This window comes from Chelonoidis abingdonii, chromosome 7 (genome assembly GCF_003597395.2).
Source record: "Chelonoidis abingdonii isolate Lonesome George chromosome 7, CheloAbing_2.0, whole genome shotgun sequence".
In the NCBI taxonomy this organism is placed as follows: domain Eukaryota; kingdom Metazoa; phylum Chordata; order Testudines; family Testudinidae; genus Chelonoidis; species Chelonoidis abingdonii.
In genome coordinates, this window is record NC_133775.1 from 17703234 (window position 1) to 17726742 (window position 23509).

The 23509-nt window shown below is 41.0% G+C and overlaps 1 protein-coding gene across 1 annotated transcript in view; it reads right to left on the bottom strand.

The window, feature by feature from the left end:
• Positions 1–23509, bottom strand: part of KANK4 (KN motif and ankyrin repeat domains 4) — a 58518-nt gene that overhangs the window by 11340 nt on the left and 23669 nt on the right. The window contains exons 2-8 of the mRNA XM_032795512.2: positions 18535–18615; positions 14045–16081; positions 13248–13359; positions 10404–10634; positions 9070–9157; positions 6936–7155; positions 3865–4007 (exon numbers count right to left, since the gene is read on the bottom strand). Of these exons, the coding sequence (XP_032651403.1) occupies positions 3865–4007; positions 6936–7155; positions 9070–9157; positions 10404–10634; positions 13248–13359; positions 14045–16081; positions 18535–18550 (2847 nt within the window). The 5' untranslated portion in view covers positions 18551–18615. The remainder of the gene's footprint in view (positions 1–3864; positions 4008–6935; positions 7156–9069; positions 9158–10403; positions 10635–13247; positions 13360–14044; positions 16082–18534; positions 18616–23509) is intronic.

Below are 23509 nucleotides of genomic sequence, written 5' to 3' on the forward strand. Positions count from 1 at the left end.
GCTGTTCTTCAAATTCTTTTTTGGTCTTCCTAATTATATTTTTACACTTCATTTGCCAAAGTTTATGCTTCTTTCTAGTTTCCTCGTTGGGATTTAACTTCCACTTTTTAAAGGATGCCTTTTTGCCTCTCACTGCTTCTTTTAATTTGTTGTTTAGCCATGGTGGCTCTTTTTTGGTTCTCTTACTATGTTTTTTAATTTGGGGTATACATTTAAGTTGAACCTCTATTATGGTGTCTTTAAAAAGTTTCTATGCAGCTTGCAGGGATTTTACTTTTGGCGCTCTACCTTTTAATTTCTGTTTAACTAACCTCCTCATTTTTGTGTAGTTCCCCTTTCAGAAATTAAATGCTACAGTGCTGGGCCGCTGTGGTGTTTTCCTCACCACAGGGATGTTAAATTTAATGATATTATGGTCACTATTACCAAGCAGTCCAGCTATATTCACCTCTTGGATCTGATCCTGTGCTCCACTTAGGACTAAATCAAGAATTGCCTCTCCTCTTGTGGGTTACAGAACTAAGTGCTCCTAGAAGCAGTCATTTAAGGTGTCAAGAAACTTTATCTCTGCATCCCTTCCTGAGGTGATATGTACCCAGTCAGTATGGGGATACCTGAAATCCCGCATTATTATTGAGTTTTTTATTTTAATAGCCTCTCTAATCACCCTGAGTATTTCACAGACACTATCATGATACTGGTCAGGCGGTCTGTAATATATCCCTATTGCTGTATTCTTATTATTCAAGCATGGAATTACTATCCATAGAGTTTGGTTCATTTAAGATTTTTACTTCATTTGATTCTACACTTTCTTTCACATGTAGTGCCACTCCCCCACCAGCACGACCTGTTCTATCCTTCTAATATATTTTGTTCCCTTGTATTACTGTGTTCCATGGATTATCCTCATTCCATCAAGTTTCTGTGATGCCTATTATATCAATATCCTCATTTAATATGAGGCACTCTAGTTCACCCATCTTATTATTTAGACTTCTGGCAACGGTATATAAGCACTTTAAAAACTTGTCACTTTTTAGTTGTCTGCCATAACAGAGGTAATTGAATGGGCCTTTTTTTCTTTTGACTGTTTCTCATCAGATCTTACATGTATTTTATCATCTTCCTTCTTCTCCTCCTTATTAGGACATAGGGAATCTCCATTTATAGACCCTCCCCTAAGGAATGTCCGAACCACATGCTCCTCTGCACCTGTCAGCTTTTCCCCAGCCCTCAGTTTAAAAATTGCTCTATGACCTTTTTAATTTTAAGTGCCAGGAATCTGGTTCCATTTTGGTTTAGGTGGAGCCCATCCTTCCTGTATAGGCTCCCCCTTTCCCACAAGTTTCCCCAGTTACTAATAAATCAAAACCCCTCTTCCCTACATCGTCTCATCCACACATTGAGACCCTGCAGTTCTGCTGATCTAACTGGCCCCGCATGTGGAACTGGAAGCATTTCAGAGAATGCTACCATGGAGGTCCTGGACTTCAATCTCTTATCTAGCAGCCTAAATTTGGCCTCCAGGACCTCTCCCCTATCCTTCCCTTAGGGCAGGTAATCATGCATGCTGCATTGGGTGCAATAAACTGGGTAGCCCCACTCTGTTGCTGGACTTCTGCCTGAATTTTCTATTTACTCCTGAAGCTTGTTCCTTTGTTGTTGTTTTGTTTTGTTTTTATCAGGGGGTGTTTTGGGCTTTAAATTTAAAGAATTTTAAGGAATGTTAAGTATCAGAGGGGTAGCCGTGTTAGTCTGAATCTGTAAAAGCAGCAAAGAGTCCTGTGGCACCTTATAGACTAACAGATGTATTGGAGCATGAGCTTTCATGGGTGAATACCACGATAGCATCCGACGAAGTGGGTATTCACCCACGAAAGCTCATGCTCCAATACGTCTGTTAGTCTATAAGGTGCCACAGGACTCTTTGCTGCTTTTAAGGAATGTTAAGTTATGTAGCCCCCACTCCCCCCGTAAACTGCCTCACAAAACTCCCATGTTCACTAGCTCCTCTGGTTGCTTAGGTGTGGGCTTTTTAAAGCCCTGGTCTTCCTGAGTAGCCCCACCTCCTGGTTAAGGATTGATGGTGTAAGCATGTTGTAATGCTTGATTTATTCTTCCTATAAGACTCTTTAAGGGGACATAATTATGAAGGAAATAAATTCTATCTGAGAATTAATAAACATTAGTTACTCTGGCTGAATTAGCATCTAGAAGGTTCTACAATGCAGCATCTTTATAAGGCTACCTTCCATATGCGCTGAGACTTAATTAATTACACAATAAATATATCTCAAAGTCACCTTGTTTAGCCAGATCTTTCACTCCTTTATTCAATCTGAACTCACACTGGGAGTAAGCAATAGGAATCAGACAGCTCTGGTTATAATTAGGGTGGTATGAACCCTGCAGGGTTTGGCTTTTGGATGGGTTTGCCAAGTTAATCCTGTAGTTTGGGGTTGGAAGGGAACCAATCCCTATGGTTTCCATGCATCATCTAGTTCACAGATATATTCTGTATAAAAACTTAGAATTATAGAATTGTAGGACTAGAAGGGACCTTGAGAGATCATCTAGTCCAGTCTCCTGAACTCATGGCAGGACTAAGTATTATCTAGACCATCCCTGACAGGTGTTTGTCCAACCTGCTCTTAAAAATAACCAATGATGGATATTCCACAACCTCCTTAGGCAATTTATAAACCAACCCTTGCTGCTACTTAATACCATTGCTTCTTGTCCTATCCTCTGAGGTTAAGGAGAACAATTTTGCTCCCACCTTCTTGTAACAACCTTTTAGGTACTTGAAAACTGTTATCATGTCTCCTTTCTGTCATCTCTTCTCCAGATTAAACAAACAATTTTTTCAATCTTCCCTCATAGGTCATGTTTTCTAGACCTTTAATAATTTTTGTTGCTCTTCTCTGGACTCTCTCCAATTTGTCCACATCCTCCCTGAAATGTGGCACCCAGAACTGGACACAATACTCTAGCTGAGGCCTGATCAGCGCAGAGTAGAGCGGAAGAATTATGTCTTGTGGCTTGCTTACAACACTACTGCTAATACTCCTCCCAGAATGATGTTTGCTTTTTTTGCAATGGTGTTACACTTTTCACTCATATTTAGATTGTGATCCACTATGACCCCCAGATCCCCTTCTGCTGTACTCCTTCCTAGGCAGTCATTTCCCATTTTGTAAGTGTGCAACTGATTGTTCCTTCCTAAGTGAAGTATTTTGCATTTGTCCTTATTGAATTTTATCCTATTTACTTCAGACCATTTCTCCTGTTTGTCCAGATCATTTTGAATATTAATACTATCCTCCAAAGCACTTGCAACCCCTCCCAGCTTGACATCATCCGCAAACTTTATAAGTGCACTTTCTATGCCATTATCTAAATCACTGATGAAGACACTGAACAGAACTGGACCTACAACTGATCCCTGCCAGACCCCACTCTATATGTCCTTCCAGCTTGACTGTGAATCACGAAGTACTTTCTGGGAATGTTTTTTTCTAGCCAGTTATGCACCCACTGTATAGTAGCTTTCTCTGGGTTATATTTCCCTAGTTTGTTTATGAGAAGGTCATGCAAGACAGTATCAAAAGCCTTACTAAAGTCAAGATATACCATATCTACCAGTTCCCCGTTATCCACAAGGCTTGTTACCCTGTCAAAGAAAGCTATTAGGTTGGTTTGACACAATTTGTTCTTGATAGATCCATGCTGACTCTTATTTATCACCTTCTTATCTTCTAGCTCTTTGCATATTGATTGTTTAATTATTTGCTCCATTATCTTTTCAAGTCTATGTTCACTTGTACAAACAAACAGCGACTGTTGATGATCGTTATGTACCTGACTTGCCCGTATGTTTACGTTCCCTTCTTTCAACAGCTTTAAGACCACCTCCATGTCTTCGTCACTGTCTGCTGATGCCAGTGGTGTGATCATCACTGCAGTGTATCCAGCTTTATTTTGATGGTCCACATCACAAACACCTAAAGATGAAGGGTGGGGGGGAAAAGTCCTGAAAATCTACAGCTAGTGCAGGGTTGAGTGACGTAGCCAAAACACACTACACTAATTACAGATGGATAACAGATACCTGTGAGGAAGTTTTAGATCATTTATGGTCAGTTGCATCATCACAGGAATCTGCTCTTTTTAACATTTTTTTAAAAAACTGATCTCACATTCATATTGAGATCTGAAAGTGAGAGACCTAGAAAGTTGAAGCTATAGCAAAGCCAGTGGTTGATGCTCATGACTTGAGATACTGATTTTTGCCCTGAGTTCAGTGGCAATCACTTTCAGGTGCATGCAAGTCAGGCAAACAGTGCACTAAGGATCAGCTATGGAAACTATGTGGATCACAGAGAAAATGTTAAAAATTAGCTGGTCAGAAAAGAGGGAGGAAAGAAAGGAAGAATTTGAAGGAAAGAAAGAAGGAACCAAAATAGTAGAGAAACTGAAAGTAGAAATAAAAGGGTAGTAAGAAAAACACTGGAAGAGAAGAAATAATCAAGATGGGGTATTGCAGAGCAGTGAAACAAGTGAATTAGAAGGAGACAAGCTGAGTAAAGAAAGAACGTAATTATAGCCATTGTAGAAAATGTGACCACCAAAACAGAAGTGAGAGAAGTAAAAGAAAAGCAGAAAAAATAGAAAAGGAAAATACAGCAACTTGGAGATCAATCATTTTCCCAAAGAAATTAATGGGAGCTTTTCTACTGTCTTCACTGAGAGCAGAAGTAGGGCCTGAGAAGATCTGTAGACAAGAAAAATGACTCTAGACTTGAAAAGGAGAGACCCACACTATCACCTGTGGAAGGGGAAAAAACAGAGTGTGGAGATGGGGGGGAAAGTCAGTAGATAACATGGACAAGCAAACTGAGCAAAACAGAAATAAAAAAGAGAAGCAGAATATCAAATATGAAAAGATATAAGTATTACTTGCAGAGATGGATGCAGTAGTTCTTATTCAGGCAGGAATGACCAATTGCTTGATCAGTGGCCTAACAGAGGAGTTGTGTTTTGAGGCAAGTCTGTGAGTAACTTAAGAACTGCTCCTGCTCCCAGTGAAAAAAATGGCAAAAATCCTATTGATTTCAATGGGAGTTAAGCACCTAATCACCTTTGAGGATCTGGGCCCAAATGACTTGAAGACTGGGTTTAAGTTGGCTGTAAATACAGAGTCACTGGATGTTATGTATTGCTCCGAGCTACTTGGAATTTTGTTTCTAAGCATTTTTAAGTTGGGTTATGATCATCAAAGTTATTCTGAACAAAAGGGCACTCTGCCACTGCCATCATTGCTTTGTATAGGTGACATTTGCCCCAGTGCAGAGGGCCAGTTCCAGACCTATGAACCACTCATTTAAGTTTTCAGAATAGGGCTTAAGTAGTACAGCAGAGGAGTGAATTTCACCCAGTGTGCGTCCTAAATCTGATCTTCTTAGGTTGCTGCTATAACCAAGTTTTACTAATGTCAGCATTACAGAGCTGATATAGCTATGGAACAACAAGCTGGATTCTGACCCTCTTTGCTTGCACAACCTCAGGAAACTTGCCAGTGATCAATCTAGATTGTTAGTGATGAACTGCTGACCTGAAAGAACATGGCTTGCTTTTAATATGATGTTTTAGGCTGAACTTGCAAGCGCAAGCATTGGAAAAATCTTCTTTTGATCTGTAAACTAAGCAGATTTGGGGTCTGATTCTGAGTTACACTGGCTCCTCCATGTCACTTTGGCATAGGGTGACCAGATGTCCCAATGTTATGGGCTTTGTTTCATATAGGAACCTATTACCCAGACCATAGGACCTTATCATCCCCCTCGCCAGTGATCCCAATATTTCACACTTGCTAACTGGTCACCCTACTTTGGCAGCCTGGGTATGAATACATTCAAGATAAATTTGTTTCAAAATGTGAATAAACATTCACAGTAAATATGTTTCAGTAGCTAATCTAAATAAAGATGCAGCATGCAATTTGGACTTTTCTAATTCTGACACTTTTATGCACTTGGCAAGTCTCTGTTCATTTTATACACAGAAAATAGGCTAATTCTATTAAGAAATGCATCACTCCTACTGTTCCAGTGTGTGCTGTTATACTCTCGCCTTCTTATTTACTGTGCCTAAACATTTAAATATTCCCCTTTGAGCTTAGTCACCTTGGGGTATTTTCTAAAAGAGCAGAACAAACTTCTCTCAGTATTCTGGGGTTGCTTGGAAGTCTGTTAAACAATGGGTTTATAGATGTGTATGATAATATGCCATTTTCCTAACATTTAACAGATTGTTTTGCCAACCAAGAAAGGCAAAAAAGCTTCATTATTGTGTCTGGAAAGTGCCTGCATTTATCTAATAAAATCTCAGTTGGAAGTTTAATTCTTTACAGTATGAGCTAAAAGTTCAATAGTTTAGAACACAGTTCTTGCTGCTGACCTAGAGGCCACTATTACAATCAAAGGGTCCAATCTTGCAAACATGAACTGCGGAGCACAATGCTTACTCCAGTGATTAGTCCCACTGAAGTAAGCACTAAGGGTCAAATATTTAAATGTATTCAGGTGCCTGAAGATGCAGATAGACACCCAGTGGGATTTTCAAAAGCACCTAGGCACTTAACTCCCATTGAAATCCTACTAGCTGTCTATCTGCATCTTCGGGCATCTAAATATCTTTGAAAATCTAGGGGCCCAATCCAGCTCCTACTGAAGCCAATGGAAGGACTACCACTGACTCCAATGTTGCTGGAACAGCCACATGCTGGGTAGTAAATTTTCCAGGATTGGTACCTTAAACGATGACCAGATTTTTAAATCTGAAACAGACATTAAACACAATTATGTGAAATAATTGACAAGTACCAACCTTTCCCTCCCACCCCAAAACAACAACAAAGCCTTAGTTCCCACCTGTATCTAGTAGAAGCTTCACAATCAGAAAGTTGGAATGGGAAACGCTGTAATGAAGAGCTGTATTCCCATTTCCATCCGCCAAGTTTATGATCGTCTTCAGTAGCTGGGGATGAATCGCGCTGAGTTCTTTGAGATAAGCTGCAACCACCTCAGGGCTGGACGTTTTCCTGCCAGAGACTCCGAACCACTCTTGACAGACAGTGTTTAAGATGTGTCTCTAGAACATCAACATTTCACAGTCATTTTCAGGACTTTACTTTTTCAAAAAGTGGTGATGCCAGTTCCCTTCGCTATTACTCTACCCTAGGGTTGTTCTCTGGCTGGTGTTTTCAGTTTGTGGCTGGTAAAGAAAACTTCACATTTATTGGTTTGTTTTAGCAATGACAATACAAAAAAAAAATTTAAATAGAGGTAGTTGGTTAGTGGCTTTTTTAGTTTGTTTTTAATTGAAAAATGGCAACCCTAAGGGAACTAAAGTGACTAGTTCTATATATGAATACATGGAAAAATTTTCTCATGGACAAGTTATCACTAGACTTTAATTCTAGCAGCACTCATATTTATTGATACATCAGTGGATACAAATCTGAGCTCATCTCCTATATTCTGTTTTATGGGCCAACTAGAACAACTGTGATTTTTTTTTCAATGACATGTCATCAATCTAACATCTATATTAAAACATTTTACCAACTTCTTTACCTACCTCCAATAATAAAATAATAATAATGTTTTTATCCTAAATACTCTATAAATCCAGGTCTAAACTGTAGCTTCTCTATTTGTCTTATGTAGGGGGAAGTGCATAACTCAGCTAGCCCAGGCTGCCTGGGAAGTAAACTGTGATTCAGTCACAATCTGACTCCTCGATCCCACTGTCTCCAGGGTGGAATGTACTGTGCACCACTCCTATGCCTAGCACAGTGTGTTTGTCTCCCATCTGGCGCAGCTATGCTGTCCATCATGATTGTGGGGGGAGGGCTGTCTCAAGGTTCTGCACATTCCCCAACCCCTGCATGCCCACCATGGTGGGATGGGCTCTGCAGAGGCTGCTTCTCCCCAGTGCTGCTACCTGCAATGTGTTGGCACAGGGCAGCAAGGGGAAGCCATACTGACCTGTGCAGAACATAGGATGGGGCAAAGTACTGGCCTCAACGATGTGTGTAGAACAATCAAACAGCAGCTAGAGTAGGGAAGAAATTCTTTAGCGCTACATGTTTCTCCTCTAAGCGATTGAGCCTTTGTATGCACTCAGTGTTCCCCATTAGGCACGCTCCTGTAGAACTTTTCTCCGTTCCACTCTTAAAAATTACTAATAAGCAAAAGCTAATGAAGCATCATTGTCTTTCTCCTGACCAGCCCACAATCAATTAGTCAATTTGCTGTGTCTCTCTGAGGCTCTCTTTACAGATTATGTCATCACATTTTTGCAAGGAATATGTGTGCCTTCTTACCCCACCCCCACCTGGAAATCTAGGGCCCTGCCTTTGCCCTTCCCTCAGTTGTTTGGCTACGGAAAGAGGAGGAGATGCTGGGCAAATTTTTCCCCTTCTCCAGTGCTCTGCTTGTTAAAGTTAGTACCAGATTCTCTTGCACTGAGATCTGCTTGATGCAGCAGAATGTGTGTGTACTGGGGGGGGGAATGCTGGAAGCCTGTTACAGCTCCTAGTTCTATGCCCTGTCCTGCCCTGGCATAGGCTGGAGAAATCTAGTTCCCATATGTATTCTGGCAATGTTGAAGACTGCTTTGCTGCATGATCCAGGATGGAGTTCTTGCATAGTTTTTGTTATTTTATTCCCCTTGCAGTCTAGAAACAGGGAAAGATTATTTAAAGGGGGAAAGGAATTTTTATGTCAGTTTTAGTCTGGCCCAGCTGAACAGAGGAAGCTTGGAAAGTTTTGTCCCTTTTTCTGTAGATCATGAATCTAAAACCAAACCTTGGGCTGGTTTTGACTTTCAAAACCAAAACTGGACAACAGAAGTTACCTTGACCCACCTCTCCTTATAAAGCTGCCCATGGTTGCTACAATAATTCTGCAAAGCATTGTCTGGATGGTCTAAACTCTAGATGGTTACATGTAGCACAGACAGAGGGGTTGCATTTTAAATCCAACTGAAAAATGCCAGTACCAAATGTTTGTCGTTGGTGGTCCTTATTTCTGAAAGGTGTTTGCTCAATAACAGGCAGCCATCAAGAAAATCTTCTGAGGGTTTGCATCTAAAAAGGAAAACACTCTTATAAACCCATTGCAAGAGAGAACTAGTGCACCCGGAACTGGGAAGATAACTTGCAGGGTGCATCTTTAGCCCCAATGCTGCAAACAATTATGCATATTGTTCTGTTAACTTTGATAGGATTGTGGGCATAAAGTTAAGCATATGCATAAGTGTTCATAGATTGTACATGTTACACAGGCAACCAAATGTCTTTTATATTTACAAATAACCACTTTAACAAAAATTCATGCAAAAGCAATTTTATTCCTGGATCTTCCAGGAAATCCACTATAGTAACAATTAAATGTCTGTTAGGACAAAATTAGAAGATGAGAAACTTTGGATTCTGTACTAACCTGAAGAAAATAAGTAGCTGTTTAAAGCCTGATCAAGTGCTCACATAAATCAATGGGAGTTTTTCCATTGACTTCAATTGACATTGCATCTGACCCTAATCCAGTAGAACATGACAGGTTGTGATGATGCGTAGATAGCTCTAGCCCAAAACCCCTTATGAAACACAAAGAGCAGAGTATGGTACAGAAATTCCCATTGATACACTGATTGTCACAATATGAATATTCTAATGTCTAGGCATGTGGTTTGAAAATTGGCATATATGGCAAATGCGCTATTGTAACATGCTTTGTGCAGAAAAAAAATATAAGGACTGAAAGCCCAGTTTTAGTAATTTTAGTTTGAGGTATTTCCCCATGAAAAGCACAGATCTCTCTAAAAAGTTTAATGAAATGAGAACTTAAGACAAAGCCATGGGTCCAGCAATATTATTCTACTGTATCTGCATCATTATGATAACCTAGCCACACAGGTACTGCATGACTCAGAATCAGTCATAAGAACATAAGAACGGCGGTACTGGGTCAGGCCAAAGGTCCATCCAACCCAGTATCCTGTCTATCAACAGTGGCCAATGCCAGGTGCCCCAGGTAATGATCAAGTGATCTCTCTCCTGCTCTCCATCACCACCCTCTGACAAACAGAGGTTAGGGACACCATTCCTTATCCATCCTGGCTAAAAGCCATTAATAGACTTAACCTCCATGAATTTATCCATTTCTCTTTTAAACCCACTTATATTGCTTCTTTCTCTCAAAACATATGAATACCTTTGCTGCTAACAAAGTGGCTGCAGTCTTCCACTGAAACTTGGAACCAAAAATTACAATTTGCCATTGTTCATTAGTCAACATCGCTAATACGTTGCATTAGCCTGTTTATCTGATTACCTGTCAGTCTTGGGTTGAATGCTAGCCATTGTTATTTCTTCCAGTTCCTGTGGCTCATTGTTTTCATGTCTAGTGCACTGGGAGACTCCAGATGAGGCATGTTTGTTTTCAAGGGCAGCTTTCACCTGTCTGTGCTCTAAAGAGTCATACTTCCTCTCCATCTCGTTGTCAGAATTTCCTTCTGATGAGCTGTCTTCACAGCTGGTGTCTTCACTTGACGTTGTTTCATAACTAATTGAGGACACCAGATATTATTCACTTTTCCTTCTCCCTCAGCAACTATAGGGCCTGTGCCAATACCCACTGAAGACACCCAATGACTCCAATGGGCCTTGGATGAGGCCCATAGTGACATGCATGTTTGACACAGTAAAAACATGTCAATAAAAGATTGGCGCCAAACCAAAACCCTAGATCCAGACCCCAACTTTGAGATTCAAACCTACGACACAGGAACTCTGGGTTCAATGTCTAGTCTTCTTGTTTCCCAGGCCAAAAGGAGTGTTATCAAAGCAATTTGCTGCTAAAATTAGAGATAGGGAATGTCACTCTATAGCGGATTCCCCGACTAATTTAAGAGCAGTGGTGTTAATATGTTATATGGATATGGTGCCTTTTACTCCAAAGGATCTCAAAATGTTTCACAGACTGAAGCTCAGATTCTTTGCTTATACTGAGTGCCACCTTCCTCCACAAGTAGTTCCATTGCTTTTTATGACTACTTGTGAAATAGGTACCACTCAGCATAAGCAAGGCTATCGGAATCTCAGCCACTGAACTGCAGTATCTTCTGGGGTAAACAACGGCACATATAAGTACAAGGAGAGAAACCCAGGATCAATTTCACATGCATGTCCATGCCCATTGAGGGGAAAATATAAATCTTTCAGCATAAGTAAAAATCAGCTGAAGAATTCTTCAACTGAGTCACTTCTATTGGCATTTTGTAACTGTTCCTTGGGTGATCCATTTTTTTAAATAATTATAATACTCAACCATCACTTACCCACCAAAAGGCATCTTTTTATGGGCAAGATGTGAATTAGAACTCCTTGGTTTGTACACGTATACATATTTTGTGGGTGCAACTTGACAAGCTATTTGTGAAAACTTGGCCCAGAATGACATTATTAATGTATGGGACACTTTTAATTATAGCATATTCCATTTGCAGTTCATTTGGACAAATTATCTCATTATTTCTACTGTTTGAAGCAAAAAATCTGAAGCAATGTTAAGAACCGTTAGTAGACTTCAGCACATATCTGAAAAGAACAACATTCTCTTCACTTATAAGGCTCATGAGATAACACTGCTTTTAGATAAGGATTCATAACGGTACACATTCATGTATCAAATATATAACTTCATGATTTAAATCTTTAACAGAATGGCTTTTGATGATTGTCTGCTTAAGCAGCAACTTCCCCCTGTAACTGATCTTTAATTGATCCCAATTTGCATACAGGCAATTTGCATACATGCAAATTTCTATCGTCTAGAACAAGCCCAAATGCAACCTACATTAATTTAATTCACTGAGAAAGGAGTGCTTACTTATACTTTCTTTTTAAGTGCTACTGAAAGTTCCCAGAGTGTTGACACTGGAAACAGATGTCAATTAATCAGCAGGACAGGGGGTAAAGGGGTAAGATTCCATCGTGCTGCCCAAACAATGTGCCTCAGACCTTGCCCAGAAAGACCATTTCTAGGGTAAAATGCCATTTTGTCTCAATTCAGTCCTTGACCTCTCTGCTGAGACTCTCAACAAAGATGTTAATTCATACCAGATTGAGAGGTATGGACTTTGGTTCACAAGAAATTCAGCTGAGTTCACGAATGCCTTACTCTTAATGATGGTCATGGATTTTGCTCAGTGCAAATTAGATTAGATGTAATGGTGAAAAATTCCACATTGCAATTTCTATATATCTTATGTACTTAACAGGGCCCCCGCTAATGTAGTATCAGAATGCCTCAGGCTCTTTTAATGTAGTTATCCTCACAACATCCCTGTGAGATAGGGAAGTACTATTCCCATTTTGCAGTTGCAGAACTGAGGCGGAGAGAGACTAATCCAAGGTCACAAAGGAAACCTATGCCAGTGCTGAGAATTAAACCTGGATCTCCCAGGACCCACATGAATGCCTCAACAACTGGACCATCCTTCCTTTCAGTGCCTGACTCATCTGCTAGTGTAGAGCCTCATCCGTCTCCCACTGCAATCAATTGAAGAACTTCCATTTGCTTGAGCAGGAATTGGATCAGACTCTGAGTTTCCAAGCTGATAATAATGAAAATATATTACATGTATTGGTCTCCGTTCAGTTCTTAGTGAACAAGTGTCTGCATAATGCCCACTCCTATCACAGCACTGACAGGCACTTTTGTTGGCTGTCATTATAGAGAGACCAAGGACTGAATAGGCATAGATAGAAATTCTTCTAGGCCAATACTGAGGCACTTTTGATGGCAGGGTGTGGCAGCCTGTGCAGTACAGACTTGATGCAAGGCCCACTGAAGTTAATGGAAAGATTCCCAATGGCTTTGAGGTTTTGGATCAAACCCTAAATGACCTGTGTGCAGAGCACTTCATTATTCAAGGATGTCAATCCAGTACTATTCATTATTGCTGTTAAGTGCCGATGTCCCAGTCTTTCCCATCAGGTTTTACTGCAAAGTTATTGATATTAGATTGAAGAAGGGATAAAAGAGATGATGTTGTAAATGGCCTTTTAATTAAAGATTTGTGGGGAGGGGGAAATCATATTTCCTGAGAGAGAGAGAGATGAGAATAATGTTGTATGTGAAAAAGGCAGTTTTATCTTCTTAACTGATGCTTACCCACCATTTACCCCAACAAACTGAAGATTCTTTTTGGTCCCATTACCTCCTGCATGGAAACCATAACCTTTCTTTTTCATGATTGATTTAAGACTTGTGGTTGGAGAGATTTCTAGCAAAATACAAAATCAGAGATTAAGAAAGTATCTATATTGTCATAATTGTTAGTCTCAACTTTATTGTATGCCTGAAACAAACTACAGAGCATAAGCACAATTATGTCACACTTATCTAGGTATCTTAGGTTTATGTTACATGTTACCTTATGAAAGACCTTATAGACCTTACGGAACTGCAGAGGCAGCTGTATATAGTCTAAATCTGGGCTGACACCATTAAAACAAGAATGGAGATCTGACACATATCTATAAATGACTGGTAAGTATCTGCATCTTGTCCTAATATAAGTAGGCTTTACTGGTATAATAATGTTCTACTACAACCCCTTAACTAGGTCTTTTTGCCCTTTGGATACTGATGTTGTCATTGAAATTCATGCATAGTGTCCTCTTAGTGTCAGCCTTCTATATAACACTACAGAAATGAATTACTGCACCTGAATTGACATCCTTTCATGTTATATTGCTTGAAACTAGAGGCCTTGGATTTAATTATACTAATACTCCCTCTCTCATCTATACTTAAGGAAACCCAGAGCCTGTTTCTGTTCTCACTGACACTGGCTCGACATTGATGTAACACCCATTGACTTCAACAGAGTTACTGCTGATTGACGCCGGTGCAAGTGAGAGGAGAATCGGGCCGGATGCGTTTAGACTTGTGCTGATGTTATTTACCCAACTGTTGGTACTGCATGTTCGAATTCTCCTTATCTGATGGTGCTTGGGTAGAATAAGCAGATAACAGCAAGTTTAAGGAATTAACTATCTGATTCTGGATGGAACTAAGCTTCGATGCAGGGTGTTTAATAGCGCTTGCTAACTCTGGATAGCCATGCTCCAAGCACATCCACTGCTCTTGCAAAAGCTCCTGGATTTTTTTAACATATTGGCCTATGGGGTCATCTGCAGAGGAATCTTGTTGTTCTGTATGGGTTTCCTCCTCAATCAGATCTTGCTTTACATCCCCGGCAAAAACTGGTTTATTTCCATTCGAGTCAGCTCTTCCTGTTCTTGAACAGCTTTCTCCAATCAGAGAACTAGCAGCACAAGACTGTCTGTCACAGCTGTTTCTTTGATGTTGACAGTCATCATTGATCTGTTCATCTATCTTCAGCTCAGTGAAGCATGGTGTAAAGACAGGAGGCTCAGTGTCAATTCCAGTTCCTCTCTGTTTGGCAAGAGATGCAGCCCCTTCCTCTCTGACACCAGTGTAAGCATCTGCCAACTCCTGATCCGTATGAACAGGCATTCTTCTTAACTCCTTAACCTGCAAGTTCACATTGTCCATGCCATAGGTACCACATCCTACAGATTCTGTAGCGACTGGAATATTAACATTGACACCCTTGTCATAGGCCTCCTTAAATGTGTTTGCTTGCATAAGTTCAGTGTTCACTGCAGCATCATGGTATAGCAGGACATTTCTATCCTGCTTGGACGGTTCAGTATCTCTGGTGTTTTCCTGACAAAGTTTCTCTTCCAGATGAGCTTTGGAGCTTGCCAGTATTTTAATGCTTCTCTCTTTTGCTTTGATCTCACTATCCTGCTGCTTCAGCACTACTTTGATCTGCTCAAGTTCCTCTATTTTGCTATTTAGTTGCTCCTCCAGAACAGTGATCTGTTGTTTCAGTGCTGTAATCCTGCTGGGTTCTCCTGTGTCACAAAGCAAAGGTTCAAGATCTACGTTTTCCTCATTTGCTCTAGCCCAAACGTGTCTAACTTCAGTCTTCTCTGGTGCACATGGCATGATCTCACTTATGTTTAATTCTATTTTTTCATGGGTCTCATTTTCATGGATAAACTTGGGGGTATTTGATGAGATTGATTCATCCTTGACTAATTCAGGACATTTACTTGTCTGTGGTGTGTAGCATTCTTCTCCTCCACTCTCTGTAACCAGGAGCCGCTCTTGAGCTTTGGAATGCTGGCTTTGATGTGGAAATTGGATTTGCATTCTCTCCAGTTCGGGGATGGCTTTCACCTGTTGTCCCTCAGGCTGCTCATTTTTTTGGAACATCACTTTGATTTGCTCTTGCACATTCCTTGGCTCTTTGGGGAAATGTAATGTGACACTATCAGAATAGTGTGAATCCAGTGATGCCTTTGCAGGGCTAAAGGGAATTTCTGTGAAGCTCTTTCCATCACAAGGCTGAGACAGTGCTGAAGGCTGAGAAGGCTTGAAGCACTGACTTTCCTCTTCTGAACTTTTACTTGGTAGAAATTTGGCTGGCATGCTGGAAGCCCTAACTAGCTGTGGCCTCCCTCTACAGCTGCCAGGTTCTTCTTCATGGTGGATGACCTCTGCTTGTCTGATTGTCTCTGCTAAAAGGGCTTTTTTTCTGTAACTTGGCTCCTCTGCAGTTAAAGATTGTGGTGAGTCATAAGATGTGATAAGACAGGTGGTTTTTTCTGCCCCTAGTGATGCCTTCCTCTGTGCAAATGAACAGGCTGCAGTCCAGCTCTTATTAGGGGGAGAAGCGTATGCACGGGATCTATTCTCAGGCAGGCTGAAATTCCGAGGCAGTGTGCTGAACTTTGGCTGTTTGGCCTTCCTGTGAATGTGAACCCTTTTAATGGTATTTCCTTTTTCAATGTCATCCACATATTTCAGAAAGTCCAGGTCTAAATGGAAGCCGTATGGTGTTTCAACAGAATAAGGGAGATTTCTGGGTTGGCCTTTATCCTCAGCAGGTTTTGATGGCTGATTGCCAGCTGAAATAAAATGAGATATTACATTTTTAAAAATAAATTAATTAAAAAATAATCTAACCAAGTTTGCAGCAGAAAAAAAGTGGTCAGCAATGATTTATTTTGCTTCAGTTTTATACCTCTCCCATTCGTCTTACGCTCCTCAGGCCCAATCCTTGGCTATGGCTGAGGAGGCAGCATGGAGTATGTGGACAGGGAGGGCTGGCTGTGCATTGATCCTGTCCTCTGGGGTAAGTTAGAGCAGTCTGAAGGCTGTTCTAATTTTCAGCAACTACTAATAGCCTGAAGGAGCCAAAAGGCAGCTGCAGCACAGCTGAGAATCAGGGCTCTCATCAGTATGCACAAAATGTTGAAATGCCAGCCAGCTGCCTTCCTAAATCATTATGCAGTTAGCCTGCATCTACCAGGGAAAGGGAGAAGGAATGGTTTGTAGTTTGTCATTTGTAATGCTAATGTAGAGTCTGATTAGAGATATAGCCACAGAACAACACATGCAAATATATAATCTTGTTTTCTGGAGCTGACACATGTAATTGTTGCACTGGAATTTGCTAAATCATTATTTTAATTGGCAATTATGTAAATAACAAGTTTGGTAGGCTGAGCTACAAATTTGTCTAAGTATTAAAAAGCTGCCTGATGTATAATAAATCCTAATTCTAGTGTATAAGAAATCTAGCTACAAACCAGATGATGGAAACTATCCATGACAATTACATTTGGGTTTTTTTGCAAGTCAGGCAAAGAGACATTGGTTGGCCCTATTGACAAACATCGTCACCCTAGTTGTCTTTTGAAAACAAAGAATACCTCTAAAAGGCAAGGTTGAAATTTTAAAAAGTGACTGGTGATTTTGGATGTCTCTAAGTTTTAGGGTGACCAGAGGGCAAGTGTGAAAAATCAGGACTAGGGTGGAGGGTAATAGGTGCTTATATAAGAGAGAGCCCCCAAAATCGGGACTGTCCCAATAAAATCGGAACACCTGGTCATCCTACAATCTGAGGCACTCTAAAGGTGTTTCAAACTGGGCACTGAAGAAATGAGGCATCCGGAATCACTAGTTGCTTTTGAAAACCTTGGCCAAGGCCCCAAGACTTGTACAGCACAAGGGGCTGGCACAGATAGGGTTAACCTGTGCAGCTGTGTAGAACCACAAAACCCTTTCTAATGTTCATGGATGTTCTTCCAAGAGCACATCTTGAATTCTTCAGTTCAAGAAAATCCAGCATATTGGAATGTGTTAAATATACAACAGCCAATTTGTTCTATATGTAATCAAATACACAGAGCTGCAGCAGTCAATACAGAACCTTACAGTGAATATAAGCAACCCTCATGGAAGTGGATGCTAAAAGCAGACTTTTCAATGGTCTCTCCTAATGATGGACATCTTTCAACTTAGACTCATATTGACCTCTGCCCCATTCAAATTTAGTGTGCTCTCATTTTCATGGCTGTAAGTCATTTTCATGATTTTACCTTTCTGATATGTCTGTACAAAATGTAACTTATGTATTTCCCTAAAGAACATTATATCAATTTAAACTTCCTGTACTGATGATGCATCACTGTCCTTCATTCTGGTTATTTGTTCTAGCTTTGTGTCCTATATAAGGTGCTTGGCAAGTTGATAGAATGGATAGAACTAATAATACAATCCACAGCCCGCAAAATTCATAGGCTCAAATTTTCAAACTAGGGTGGTTAAAATTAAGCACCTAAATCCAAATTCAGGAAACAAAAAAAGTGGCCTGATTTTCAAATGTGAACCCATGAAGTTGTGGTGAGTTAGGACTGCTAAGAATCTCTGAAAATCAGGCTACTGGTTTAAATATGGGTATCGGTGCCTAACTGTAGTTACCCAAGACTGAAAATGTTTGAGCATTCTTCCCTTTGCCACTGCCCTTGTGAAGCAGTCTTGCAGGGGCTGATGAGAATTTGGCATAGATATAGACCCTTTCATCTCAAAGGTTCCCTAAGCCCTTTATCCAAACAGCACCACTGAAATGCAGCCACCTCTGGGGAGGAAGCCAGCACACTGGAAATACTGGAATGATGAAGGAAAATTTAGTGCAAAGTGACATCAAGGCAAAACCCTACTTCTCTTTTGAAAAGTAGAAGGGGATCATTAACGTCCACACAGGACACACAAGACCTTTGTCTTTATGATCTTATCTGAAAGCCCCATACATAGTGCTTGAAACTCCACTGTAGACAATAGAACTATCATACTTATTCTCTGCTATAATCACAGATCAGAGCAAAACAAGAGTGCATCGTGTGTGTCTTGAACTATGCAGAATCCTTGAATGTTTTCATTGTTGGAAAACATATCTCCATAAAGTTAGAAGAGCATGAATTATTTACTGTATAAACAAAATGCCTTGGTTTAATATTTTTTAAATGATAAAAGAGTTCCATTCAATAGTGTTTAAGTAAAAACACAAACTCCGTACCATCTGCTTTCTCCATAATGTGGAATGTGGTCCAGGCTGTCAGTTATACATCATCCAACGAGTCAATAAGACTTTGTGCACCTAAAAAATTTTAAAAGGACATTTAGACAAAGTCTCAGTGTTTATTTCAAAGCCCAAGTACACCACACCCAATCCATGTTCAAGGTCTTCCATCTAGCTGTACGAAACTCTTCAGTTAGCCAGAAGGGCCACTGCTGAACAATGTGATTTTTTAAAATCTTTTTGGTACAACAAAAGTCAGGTCCTTCAGGGAGTATAGTTGACATTAGTTACTGTTGTTGCAGTACCTCAGCTCTCACTTGAAGTATTCTGTAGCCAGATGGTGTACAGAAAACATTTTCAAGAATATTTAAATCAATATTTTCTCTTCTAGTGGTAACAATTCCTGCTTCCTAGACACATCACAATGAGATGCTGCTTTAATTAGCTATTAGCCTGAGATCTGTAATACATGGTATATGAACTCTTTAGCCAAAATACATTGATTACTATGAGATATAGTCTGTAATTTATATACTGTGTGATATTTCATCTCCTGGTGAAAAGAGCAAGGGGTATATGCGGCTACACAGAGTGGTGGCTTGTTTGGCATTTCTTTGCTTAAAGCAGCCAAAGATTCAAAACTGCTACTAAACATCTTTAACACAAACCCCATTATTTCAGTGTGTGGTCAATCATATTAAAATAACCCTTCAGCTAAATGACTAAAACACAGTCATACTTCTTGTAGGAACATATAAGTCTGTCTCTTTGACTCAGACGTCTCATTGTCTAGAACATGATCATCATCCTTCAACACTCCTTCCCTGCCATCATCTCCTGATTCTGGGTGATGGCATATAGGACTCCAAGGATCTCAAAAGAACTGTGGATGTTGGGACTAAGGACACCTAAGCCAAGTTGCATGGGAAGCCCCTACTTCTTCTTTGTCTGGTGGCTGGATTCTAACGAGGTCAAGGCAACTGGAGCTCATCAGGCAACCAAGCCTGCTAGTGTATATACCAGACAGGAAAAGGTGGTCAGGGCCAGAATGGGAGGATGATTTCCCAGCTTACAGGAGGAGACTGTGGGTCCCTCGTGTTTTTAGAGGTGGGTTTGTAACCTCAAAGGGAGAACTTTCTTTAAGATTTGGGTTTGTCCCTGGAAACAGAGGCAGGGAGGACCTGCCCAGTGCAGGCTGGAAATCCACCTTCTGCTGCTCTCAGGGCTGGAATCATGCTAGAACTACAAGAATGCAGCCTTGACCCCAATGCACCAAGTCTCTAATGGGGTTGAAGGCTTGAAGAGCCCTGACCTCAACTCCCATTCTGATCAACGTTGGAAAAACTCTGGTTTCAGTCTACTGCCCTAGCCCGTCCCTAACCTCTGTGCAGCAGGTAGTCCCTCAGGGTGCCCAAAACATTTTTCCTGGGCTGTCCTTTTTTTTGAACTCTTTGATCTCTCACCCATGCCTGTGATCAAGAGAACAGAAAAAAGGTGCATGAATTGCAAGGTCACAAAAGCCAGAAGGGAAGGAGGTAGACAATGCTGGAGAGCTCAACTACTGGGGAAATTCCCCCAGCCCCGGCATAAGACAGACTAAGTTGTGTGGGAGAGCAAAGAGCTGCTCGATAATGTCCAGTTTCAGAAGCTGCTGAGGGTGGAGACTCACTCAATGCACATCCTAGACCGAGTGTGTGGGTGAAGGGCATATAACTAGTCAAGAACTGCCCTCATCTCATTAGCCCTATTGGGAGAAGTGGGTGAAGAGAGTGAGATGCCCCCTGATTGTTTTCCATTTCCACTGCTGCCCTCTTCAGCACCATTGCCCAGGTATGCCCTACCTCATTTCCCCCTCTATGTTTCCCGCTCCGGTCACCTAAGCTGCTGCAGTTCCTTAATCTGTGTTGGACTCCAGCATGCTCAGAATTCCACTGCCACCTGCTCAAAAGTACAAAGAAGTGCAATCAACTTAAACCCATTCCAAGCCAGCTCTGCTGACTATCCATTCATTCAGGAGCCAATTCAAATGGCTCTTCTTGGTCCACATACCAAGTCCCTTGCTCACTTTTTAACTCTTACAGTTTCACCTGAGGAAGGACTTCAGAATTTGGCCCATAGTATTAAAACCCTCCATGGGCTTGCTCCAGCCACATTCATTGGCCTTTATCCCTCACTGTGTCAGTCATTCCACTTATCTAGTATTGGTCTCTTCTCTACCCCTCCACACAATCTCATCATGGTTGGTACAAGAGACTTCTTCTCTGCAGCCTTCCTATGTTTGTCCACGTCTTCATTTAAATGTTCATCTGAAACCATAGCTTGTCTTAATTCTCCATTCTTTATCCCTTAAATACCTCTCTTCCTGTGAGATTGGTTTGAATTTTAACCTAATTTATTTCTGTTTTAATTTTTAGAAAAGCTGCCGAAAAACAGATGCTGCTGGTATGTATGTTTTAAAACATTGAAATGAAGTGCTTAGATTATAGAGCTTTCAAATAAAGACACTAGAGAAAATGAGATTAAACTGTGCAGTATTACCCATTTAAAATTATGAAAATATTTGTATGAAAACACAACTAGCTGGTAAGAAACTCATTGTTGCATTAAACAAGTGTGGTCTCTGCATCTGATTGTGATGGAGTCTATTGAGAGACATTACTATAAAGAGAACATTAATATGATCCCAAGGTTACTACCTTATACACAATTATAACTGGATAATAACACACACACCTGGCAGACTAGAAATTTGCTTACTCATCTTAGTCCTGCAGAACCAGTCAAAACCACATTTATGGTAGATTTCAACCAATACACTCCTAAAATATTCCCAGGTTAACTCCATTTTGTACATGAAAGGCAGTTTCTCCTGCTTTTCCTCATGAATAAACAGCATATGCCAAAATTAGCATTAATCAGTTTCTCTACTGTTTTTATTTTACTTTTCCAATTACTCAGTTGCACAATGTTTATGGATTCCAGACACAGTCTGACCAGTTATATTTCACGCTTCTAGGTCATTTACAAAGAAAAAAAATCCAATCAATATGAGGTTTTTAATATCTAGATAATTAGACTAAATTGATTCATTTATGACTTGGCTTAGTTCCAACTTTCCAGTCATAAAATTGATATTATTACTTTTTTGCCTAATCTATTTAAAAATCACCTCATAAAATGACTTCTGCATGTACCATACCAGCTTCTAGACATACTTCAAGTGCCTCCAGTGTCATTTGTACATGGTTCTGATGGCTAACTGCCAAAAATATAGGTCCTATTACCCCTAGTATCCAAATCAATATTCTTCCATGACTGGCTACCATGAAAACTAGATCAGAGTGAAGAATTTCATCAGAATACATGGACAAATTATCCAGTCATCTCTCACAAGAGCTTCAAACAGTCTCAAATTTGATTCTACATTTTTTGTTTTTAACAATAAACCAAATAAGACAACACCAAAAAGATATTTAATTTCTACTGAAGAAGGAACCAAATACCAGGCAGGATGATAAAGTACAACAAGGTCTCACCACAGCCTAATGTTGTCTCTGATGGGAGACTATGGAATGAAAAATGACTCCGACATACCACTTTGATCCCTGCTCCCATACATAACTTCAGGGAAGCCTGACTGTCAGGAGACAAAGCTGCCAGCTGGTGGGATCAGTTTTCAGATGTGCATTAGTGTTCTGGACGGAGCTCTGAGGCTTTGCAAGAGCCCACCCAACTATGCACAGTTGCATGGATTGCATTCTGCAGACATATCACACGTCCTCCTGATTCATCTTTGCCTTACAATACTAATATAATTCCACTGACTGCAGAAGAGCTACTTCTGATTTATACTGGTGCAAGAGGAGGATCTGCCACTTAGATTTTAAGTTTAGAGAATTTAGTGCATCTGAAGGACAGATTTGAACTCTTCTGGTTAAGATAGCTCATGCACCACATCAACATGCTTGAGCCTTCAGCTGGAGCCTGATTCATAGCCTACTGAAGTCAATGGAAAGAGTTCCATTCCGTGGACTTCAAAGGGCTTTGACCCAGGTCTCTAGAGGAGCCATTTCTGCAACGGACAGGCTAGTTTTTCCTCCATCCCCACTCAGTCCTTGTTTTGTACTACGAGAAACAAGCTCACACTCACTCAGCGCTTGTCTCCAACTGCAACTTAGTGCTAATTTGCAGTGGATTCTTGTGTACTAGAAGCAGGAATGAGCCTAACTCTTTTCAGATATGCCATTGAACAGCCTTCAAATTGGTAAAGCCCTTCAGCTACTACCAACCTGGGAGAGATTTGAACTAGTCAGGGCTGCCCAGAGGATTCCAGGGGCCTGAGGTCTTCGGCGGCAGGGGGCTGCAGCTTCGGCAGTAATTTGGCGGCAAGGGGTCCTTCCTCTCCGGGACCCGCCGCCGAAGTGCCCCAAAGACCCGCAGTGACGGAATGGAAGGACCCCCCGCCGCCGAATTACCGCCGAAGACCGGGCTGCACTTCGGCGGCGGGTCCCGCTTTGGCAGTAATTTGGAGGACGGGGTCCTTCCGCCCCGGAGCGGAAGGACCCCCCAATGCCGAAGACCTGGAGCGGAAGAAGCTCCAGGGACCCAGGCCCCGTGAGAGTTTTCCGGGGCCTCCGGAGTGAGTGAAGGACCCCGCTCCAGGGCCCCCGAAAAGCTCTCCTGGGGGCCCCTGCGGAGCTCGGGGCAAATTGCCCCATTTGCCCCCGCCTCCCCGGGTGGCCCTGGAACTAGTGCCCTAGTTCTGTATCCTGTTCTCTGCTTCTAAATCATCTAGCCCCTCATGAAAGAGATTTCAAAGATTCTGTAAAGTTTTCTTCCCCTTTGGTAAATACCTTATCAAACCCTGTCATTATGAGCCTTTAATATACATTGACAGAAAACACATTACGTATAAGTTTGTTAAATTGACCCTGCCTCAGATTTTAATATTTGCAGACTTTCTCTATATCAT